Genomic DNA, 9,185 nt, shown 5'->3' on the forward strand with positions numbered 1-9,185 from the left:
TGCAGGGGAGACACCTCACAACTCCCCTCCCCCCGTCTTTCAAAATGCAAAGGGATGTAAGCTGTCTGCTTGGCAATTTGGCTTCATGGCACCCTACAGGTGGCCAGTCGGCATTGGTGAGTATAGCCCAGGAAGTGACCCAGGAACACAAACACTGCCATCTATTTCCATAAAAGGACATAATACACACCACAGTATTGAAGTAAGCAAAGCAAAACTTAGTATACGTGACCGACCAAAGGGGTTATCATCCTCATTGTCACTAGTTTCAGCAGTTAACAATTTGGATAACTCTCACACACACACACCCTCACACACTCACTCACAGGAGAGGAATGTATTTTTCCGTTTCCATGATCTTTAATAAAAAGGCAGCCATAGTGAGATGAGTCAGTGAGTCTATTGGTATAGAGACAGAAAGCATTAAAACACAGAATACAAGCCCTAGATAGGCCTGGAGGTGAGACAGATCTACCGAAATACTCAACCTAGATAGATCTGTCTTTACTCCTGACCTATCACAGTAGATTCTACTTTTAGTAACGTCACTCATCATCATAGCGTCACTCAAGTAAGTCTAACGCTCTAATAAACATGTCACCATAGTAATGCACCACACCCACCCCCTATACACACACACACTCTCACACACACACTGCCCCAAAGGGTTCTCCCCCTTTAGAACCGGAGTCATGGTCTAGTCCTCTAGAACAAGGTTGAGCTGGTGGACCATTCAGGTTATATTTTCCCTCTCTGAGATGAACCACCCTCCCATCGCCAATAGCCTTATCTGAGACTAGATGACTTGGGGTACCTCCCCAAGCTAATACCTACACTTCAGCTCAGAGGACCAACACAGTCTCGTGGCACGCAGACAAACTAGGTTCAAACCCTGGGCTTCCCCTCTCTCAGAGCAAGCTGGGGTTCTCCAATTCTAGCAGGTCTCTAGTACAGACCAACCAGAGCAGAGGGAGGAGTCCACATGTGTGCAAGTGTGTTTATAGGGATGTGTTCACTTGGGCCCAAAATGAATCTGTCTCTCCACACACACACACACAAAAAACTAACTACAAAGGAAAAGTTCACAGGTATTTAAATATTCAGGGTTAAAAGAAAATATGAATTGGTATAAGTTAGCTTATAACGTTAATATATAAATCACAACTAATGTTTAAAGGGCTAATTAAAAAGGAGCATGCAGAACACCTCTCCTGTGTGTCAAAGGGCAAAACACAGCCATCTTGGCTCTGGTCTTGGCTGCTCTCAGATACAAAATGAACACCTCTCCTGTGTGTCAAAGGGCAAAACACAGCCATCTTGGCTCTGGTCTTGGCTGCTCTCAGATACAAAATGAACACCTGTCCTAAACACACAGAGTAGGAGCAGGTCAGGGAGCAAGTGAGTGTGTGTGCATACAGGTGGCTCAAAGACACACATACACCCTTTACCTCTCCATTGGATCAAACTAGAAGAGTGGTCAACAGAATTCAAAACTCACATTCACATCTTTGGAACGCGCGCGGACCATCCTGCTTTGGTTGGTACAATGCATTCGGAAAGTATTCAGACCCCTTGATTTTTAAAAAACATTTTATTACATCCTTATTCTAAAATGGATTAAATGAAAAAATGTCCTCATCAATCTACACACAATACCCCAAAATGACAAAAGTGAAAACAGTTTTTTTTTAAATAATACCTTATTACATAAATATTCAGACCCTTTGCTATGAGACTCAAAACTGAGCTCAGGTGCATCCCGTTTCCATTGATCATCCTTGAGATGTTTCTACAACTTTATTGGAGTCCACATGTGGTAAATACAATTTATTGGACATGATTTGGAAAGGCACACACCTGTCTATATAAGGTCCCACAGTTGACAGTGCATGTCAGAGCAAAAACCAAGCCATGAGGTCAAAGGAATTGTCCGTAGAGCTCCGAGAAAGGATTGTGCCAAGGCACAGATCTGGGGAAGGGTACCAAAACATTTCTGCAGCATTGAAGGTCTCCAAGAACACATCATCATTCTTAAATGGGAGAAGTTTGGAACCACCAAGACTGTTCCAAGAGCTGGCCACCTGGCCAAACTGAGCATTCGGGGGAGAAGGGCCTTGGTCAGGGAGGTGACTAAGAACCCGATTGGAGCTCTATCAGAGCTCCAGAGTTCCTCTGTGGATATGGGAGAACCTTCCAGAAGGACAGCCATCTCTGCAGCACTCCACCAATCAGGCCTTTATGGTAGAATGGCCAGACAGAAACCACTCCTCAGGAAAAGGCACCTAACAGCCCATTTGCCTAAAGGACTCAGAACTTGAGAAACAAGATTCTCTGGTCTGATGAAACCAAAATTGAACTATTTGGCCCGAATGCCAAGAGTCACGTTTGGAAGAAACCTGGAACCATCTGTGGCAGGGATTGGGAGATTAGTCAGGATCGAGGGAAAGATGAACAGAGCAAAGTACAGTGAGATCCTTGATGAAAACCTGCTCCAGAGCTTGAAATGATCTGCAGAGAAGAATGGTGAGAAACCCCCCAAATACAGGTGTGCCAAGCTTGTAGCGTCATACCCAAGAAGAATTAAGGGTGTAATCGCTGCCAAAGGTGTTTCAACGAAGTACTGAGTAAAGGGTCTGAATACTTATGTAAATGTGCTATTTCAGTTTTTATTTATAATAAAATTTCTAAACATGTTTTTGGTTTGTCATTATGGGGTATTGTGTGTAGAATAATTATTTTAGAATAAGGCTGTAACGTAACAAAATGTGGAAAGGGGTCTGAATACTTTCCGAATGCACTGTATGTGCTACCTTAGGCTCAGATGTCACCACCGAGTCCATAGCAACAACACCCTCTCTCCCCTAGCAACATCCCCGTCTCCATAGGAAGAACCATGTCAGTCTCTACAGACGAATTCCCCTGGCAACACCACCTTGTCTTCATAGCAACAATGAAAGCACCCCAAGTTAGGGTTCTATAAAACTCTCAGAAGTATGTCAGCCAGTGGTATGTGTGTTTGTGTAAAGAGGTATCAGTGGTTCAGTGGTGTATCACTTTAATCTCAAACTTCAGGGGGTGAACAAGCTCTCCCTCTCTTCGTTCTCCTCCCCCCTTGCTCTACCCCTCTTTCGGTCTTCTCTCCCCCCTTCCTCTACCCCTCTCTCGGTCCTCTCTCCCCCTCCCTCTACCCCTCTCTCGGTCCGTCCTCTCTCCCCCTCCCTTCCTCTACCCCTCCCTCTACTCCTCCCTCTCTCTCCCCCTTCCTCTACCCCTCCCTCTACCCCTCTCTCACCCCCCCCCCATCTATTTCTGGATCTGGAAGATGAAGAGTCGAAGGTTGATGTTCTTGGCAGCCAGTAGTTTGTTACACTCCACAGAGTCGGTGATGGGCAGTGGGACGTAGTCTGTCTCGTTGGTGTCGTTGCTGAACGCGTGGTGGTGGATCACAGGCTTGATCCTCACGTCATCGTACGGACCTTTCAACAGCAGGAAGGAACACTCTATAGCGGAGTTCACCTACAGAGAGGAGGAGGGTTAGCGAGAAAGAGTGTGTGTGAGTGTGTGTACGTCAGTGAGTGTGCGCGCATAAGTTCAGTGAGTGTGTACCTTGCTCTTGAGGATGAGCTGGAAGGAGAGGGTGCGTTTGCAGGAGAGGTTAGGGTTGCGTTCAGAGTCGTTGACCCTGGCCTTCAGAACCCAGGTTTGGTTCAACACGGTGAAACGAGGAGTCTCATAGTACAGACGGGTTATAAAGTCATCGGTGCGGTACGGCCGGAACTGGACCTCTGCGCAGGGGAGAGGGAGGGGAGGGAGGAATTAGAGAGATCCATGTTTTCTATGTGTGTGACTGGTCCTTCAAGAACGATAGGAACGATTGTCCTGGTGGTCAGGTACGGTTTGTAAGACAGTGCGTACTGTGTACCTAGCCTACCTGTGAAGCCAATCTTCTCGTAACAGAGCAGGGAGAATATAGAGTTGTAAAGGGTTAGTTCTCTGCGGTGGCTCTGGTCCATCTCCCCCAAGATGCCCATCAGCTCTGTGCCAGTCTTGGTGGGGTGGCAGCACTCCTCCTCGTGGGCCGGCAGCTCGTGGAACGGCCCCTTCCACGGGCAGCCAATCCGCTTGTACTTACACTGTGTCACCCTGGCAACATATCAGGAGGTGGGAGTTTAGGGCCAATCATAAGGAGGAATAAGACCATAAGAAAATTTGTTTTGTGTCTATCAGCCAGTCCCAAATTGCTTCCTACCCTTCCCCCTTGGTCCAACCCCCTAGTTTCTGCAGATCTGTAAGGTGGAAGGAATATGGTACAATCTCCACCACTGCACTGCTTATACCCATCACCCTATAGATCTACAAACATGGAGGGGTTAGGGCAGAGGGGGAGGGGTAAGACGTGATTTGGGACCGGCTGTATCATTTCTGCTGGTTCTGTCAGTAACACCTGCAGCAGGGTCATCTGATCGTCATAACAACAGGCACGCGCACACACACCCTGTAATCAGTTTGGTCAGTAAGTAGATCAGCTGTTTTCTTTTCAGAAGAGCGGCAAGTCATATCCCCTCCCTCCCCAAGGCCTAAGCAAACCACGTTTCTACAAATACATTGTAGGTCCCCACGAGGATAGAAAAACAAAGTGTGTGTGTGTGCGTGAATACCAATGAGGTGAGTACCTGTCTTGACACTCCTCTCTCTGGTGCCTCTCTAGGCTGGAGCGAGGGAACTGTTTGAGACAGAAGGGGCAGTCTGTGGGCAGCTCACTCACAGCCTTCTCTACAGCCAGGTTCCTACAACACAGGGACTTACTAATCTCACACCTAAAGGGAGAAGGGGGTAATCAATCAACCAGTCAATCCAAATATATTTTTATAGAGACGCGGTTACTAATCTCACACTTAAAACAGAGTCACCTAAATCAGTCAATCACTCACTCAATTCAACTGTATTTATAAACTGTGTGTACAGACCTGCAGTTAGGACACGTGGCCTGCTCCTCTTTCAGACGAGAGTCAGCCAGCAGGTGGATGAAACAGCCAGCACACATCAGGTGACCGTTGGTGCACTGTAGAGCAGAGAGGAAAGGGTTAATGTAGGTGTGGTTGGTGTGTCCATACTGTGGATAGTTGTCTTTATAAATCAGTGTTCATACGCTATACAGAAATGCATAGTACAGAGAAACACAGAGGTGTGTGTATGTTTGTGAATGGCCATCTTTTCTAACACGTCTTTGGGGGTGGGGAGAGCAGGTGTTATTTGAGGGCATACTACTCAGTACCAAACCACAGTAATGACACAGGTGTAAACTGGGTGTGAGGCAGGCAGTTCATTCAGTGTTACATGCAGATGTGTTGGGGTTTGCCTTTTCCTAACTCCTAGGGGGCAGCCTGGGATCCACACATCTGTATCTGTTCGTGTCTTGTTGTTGGCTAATCTGAATAGAATTGGCAGCCATTTCAGACACCTAGCTATCTACATCCAGATGATTTATAGATCAGATCATCTCTCTGCACTGCGCTGAGCTCTGGCTAACCCTCCTGAACAAGTTAGCTACAGAGTTAACGTAGCTGCTAGGCTGCGGCCCTGGGCCCTACAACTCTTCGCCTATCGTTACAGTCCATGACAGGTGGTGCTCAGTCTACAAACTGTCTTCAACCCCCACTTCTTGCCTGACAGCCTAGTTAGCTAACTAACAGACATGTTAGTTAGGCTTACTTCATACGAAGTTAGCTAGCATTGACAAGAGGGCCAAAGTCAGTAGGCCAGGCGTGTTTGTGACAGTATTTACCTGATACACGGAGGCTTTGGGCAGGTCTAGGCATACAGTACAGCACAGGACTGAATACAGCCTCTCTTCCAGCTTTCCCGACTCTCCCTCCGGCAGTCTCATCCGCTTCTTGGGCGGCGGCTCGTCCGGATCCGACTCGGGACCGAGCCCCTCTCCTCTCCGGATGCTCACCTCCTCCTGCATAGACGGCCCCCCGACGACTGCCTCCAGGGCTGCCCCCACCGCCACAACACCCAGGCCGCCTGAGGAGGAGCCTGGGGTGGCCGCGACGCCCACCTCTCCCCGCTCTTCCACCGAGGACATGGTGGGTGGTGGTGATTGTCAGGCGTTAGCTAGCTACCCGTCACAAATGTTACCTAGCTGGCAGGTTTAACGTCACAGGCAAGGGAAAACCAAGCCACCCAGCTCAGGGTCAGTTGGCTAGCTAGATAGCGTGCCTGTTCGTAGGCAATGTTACGCAATAACGCGCTTGGAATTTAGAATCACGAACCCTCGTAAAACGTTCTGGAATATCCTAAATTGTTATTTGATGATCGTTTTTTGTAGATGGATATTTAGCGATGTTGGCAGATAAGCGAAATTCAGCTAGCTACTAGGCTATAGGTATCAAGCTCACAAAACACTCCAGTTCTCTCCGCTGTCTAGCTATAACAAAACACCCCGTCAGATGTTTTTGTGTTGTCCATTCTTTTATTTGCCGTGCCAGCGCGTGAGCGGACGTTCAGCAACTGCCCGGTTCGGCAGATCGGTTAATGGCTTTACCCCTGTACCAGCTCACTATCCACCGGACCCCGGGAAGTGTCAGTTTTGGAAAAAGCAGAGATATGTTCAGACAGTTCGCCGGGACTACTCTCTAACTACACAGCCATCTTTGTTTTTCTCCTGTCCGGACGGTCGCCTCCTCCTCTCCCCGACTTCACTACACCCTAGCTCGGCGCTAAGTATTTCCGATCCTTACTGGTGTTACTCAGCCAAGGTCACAAAAAAACTAAGCCCGAGTTTCGGAGAAACTGTCAATATTTTGCCAGTAGCTGTTATGGCCTTTCTTGCCAGTCCCTGGGCTGCATCGCGGATTGGCTATCAGTGGAATGTTTTGTTGTATCAGATGACTTGGGTGGTGGTGGTGGTGGTGGGGGGGGGGGGGGGGGGGATTGTGGATGCGCATGCGTAGTGGCTGTCTGCAGGGTCAGCGTGGTCGGACCAGTGACTGAATATACTGGTAGGATGAATTTAACTAAAATGGAGCACGTCACCTCACCAGCATGGCGTCACCTTCCTGGACACAGCCAGAAATGGCCAGACACATTATGCTACCAGAAAACCCTTGGTTGACCCTGCCCCTGCACAATATACGCTGTGCAAATCATGAAGAACACCTTGTAATATTGTGTTGTACTTGTACTCCTCCTTTTGCCCTCAGAACAGCCTCAATTTGTTGGGACATGGACTCTACAAGGTGTCGAAAGCGTTACGTGGCGATGCTGGCATATGTTGACTTCAATGCGTCACACGGTTGTGTCAAGTTGGCTGGATGCTCTTTAGGTGGTGGACCATTCTTGATACACACGGGAAACTGTTGAGCGTGAAAGACCAAGGTGTATTGCAATTCTTGACACATTCAAACCAGTGTGCCTGGCACCTAGTACCATAGGCCGTTCAAAGGCACTCAAATATTCTGTCTTGTCCATTCACCCCCTGAATGGCACACATACACAATTCATGTCTCAAGGCTTAAACATCCTTATTTAACCTGTCCCCTCCCCTTCATCTACATTGGTTTAACAAGTGACCTCAATAAGGGATCAAAGCTTCCACCTGGATTCACCTGGTCAGTCTATGTCATGGAAAGAGCGGGTGTTCTTAATGTTTTGTACACACAGTGTAGGCTAGCCTACAAACAGTACTATCAATAGGCCTCTCCTTCATTTGTCAAATGATGTAGGCTAATAGACTGATGCATTCAGTGATAGGCCACCCCCAGAGGACCCAGGTGTTGCGATATTGTTAAGGATCATTACACTGTTATTACACTATTTGGTCAATGAAAATAAAAGACTCTCAAAGGAAAACTTTGCCATAAATGTTTGTCTTGTATCTGAAACACCCATATTAACTCGTGAGCCAGAGAAGAAAGTGAGCAGGTGGGGTTAGAGTTTGAGTAAGCCTTGTCTGTCTGTTGTGTAATTCTGTGAGTGTCGATGGTAGTTATTACGACCATTCTTTTTAGGTTTATGTGTTTGAGAATTGAGTTATGCAAGCGGACGGTGTGTGTGTGAAATCTATGGCTTCCTTTAGTTTCAATCATGGGACTCTTTTGTTGCTGTTTTTTTCTTTACTGTATTTGACTGTATTCATTTATTTACTGTATTTGACTGTATTCATTTATTTACTGTATTTGACTGTATTCATTTATTTATTGTATTTGACTGTATTCATTTATTTATTGTATTTGACTGTATTCATTTATTTACTGTATTTGACTGTATTCATTTATTTACTGTATTTGACTGTATTCATTTATTTACTGTATTTGACTGTATTCATTTATTTACTGTATTTGACTGTATTCATTTATTTACTGTATTTGACTGTATTCATTTATTTATTGTATTTGACTGTATTCATTTATTTATTGTATTTGACTGTATTCATTTATTTACTGTATTTGACTGTATACATTTTCTTTATTGTATTTGACTGCTTTATGTTGTTTTACTGTATTTTACTATATTCATTCACAAGAGTGAAACCTTCAGTCCCTTCCCCCATCTTCCAGTTGTGCCAATCCGGTTGCTGTGAGGTGTTTATGGGGGGTGACAGCTGTCAATCAAAATGGCTGAGCAACCCAGGATATCCTCAGCGGAGCTAGTCTGAATAGTGTGTGGAGGGGTTTGACTTGAGATTGCAGTTTTGTGTGTGTATGTCGGCGTGGGTGGGTGGGGTTGTTAGACGTGTGCGTGTGTGTGTGCAGGGGCAGGATCTCATGGTATCAGTTGTCTGATCAGGCATCGTAGGGTTGTAGCATGTCTTTGGCCAAAGGGACATGCCTTAAATTAGCTAAATGACATGGTCAGAGACCAATATCTGCTATTCGCGTGCGTGCGAGCACACACACAAACACACTCACACACAGGTTACTCAGCAGTCACTACCCTACCATCAATCGTCAAACAAGATTAATATGTAGCATATGTACACAAAACAGTTCCCTTTCCCCTTTACACCCAGGAGGAGACAGGAAGTGAACCTGTGCCACAAAAGTCACACTGCCATTGGTGACACCCATCATCATCACCTCCCTCTCACACTGAACCACTCCAAATACAACTCAACTCTTACTTAACAACTTAACTTAACAATTTAACTTACTTAACAACTTAACTTAAAGACATGCTCCGGA

General features: G+C 46.3%; 1 protein-coding gene across 2 annotated transcripts; it reads right to left on the bottom strand.

The window, feature by feature from the left end:
- Window positions 1-338: 338 nt before the first annotated feature.
- Window positions 339-6,888, bottom strand: zftraf1 (zinc finger TRAF-type containing 1). 2 transcript variants are annotated; one of them, XM_020505226.2, is made up of 6 exons: window positions 5,786-6,888; window positions 4,968-5,062; window positions 4,674-4,817; window positions 3,923-4,143; window positions 3,607-3,785; window positions 339-3,516 (listed from the first exon to the last, which is right to left on the bottom strand). In XM_020505226.2, the coding sequence occupies exons 1-6, from the start codon at window positions 6,086-6,088 to the stop codon at window positions 3,304-3,306; spliced, it is 1,155 nt and encodes a 384-aa protein (XP_020360815.1). In that variant the 5' UTR covers window positions 6,089-6,888; the 3' UTR covers window positions 339-3,303. The 2 variants fall into 2 exon arrangements, with proteins under 2 accessions (XP_020360815.1, XP_020360816.1); XM_020505227.2 differs by having other exon boundaries at window positions 3,932-4,143; window positions 5,786-6,886.
- Window positions 6,889-9,185: the final 2,297 nt, after the last annotated feature.

The sequence above is a fragment of the Oncorhynchus kisutch genome, linkage group LG17, assembly GCF_002021735.2.
Source record: "Oncorhynchus kisutch isolate 150728-3 linkage group LG17, Okis_V2, whole genome shotgun sequence".
Lineage (NCBI taxonomy): Eukaryota > Metazoa > Chordata > Actinopteri > Salmoniformes > Salmonidae > Oncorhynchus > Oncorhynchus kisutch.

Excerpts from the sequence above, each read along its gene's own strand:
- zftraf1 (XM_020505226.2), bottom strand. The coding sequence starts at position 6,088 with ATGTCCTCGGTGGAAGAGCGGGGAGAGGTGGGCGTCGCGGCCACCCCA. Across the intron at positions 5,063-5,785 it reads CCAAAGCCTCCGTGTATCAG|TGCACCAACGGTCACCTGAT; the intron begins GTAAATACTGTC and ends TCTGCTCTACAG. Across the intron at positions 4,818-4,967 it reads GCCACGTGTCCTAACTGCAG|GTGTGAGATTAGTAAGTCCC; the intron begins GTCTGTACACAC and ends TTCTCCCTTTAG.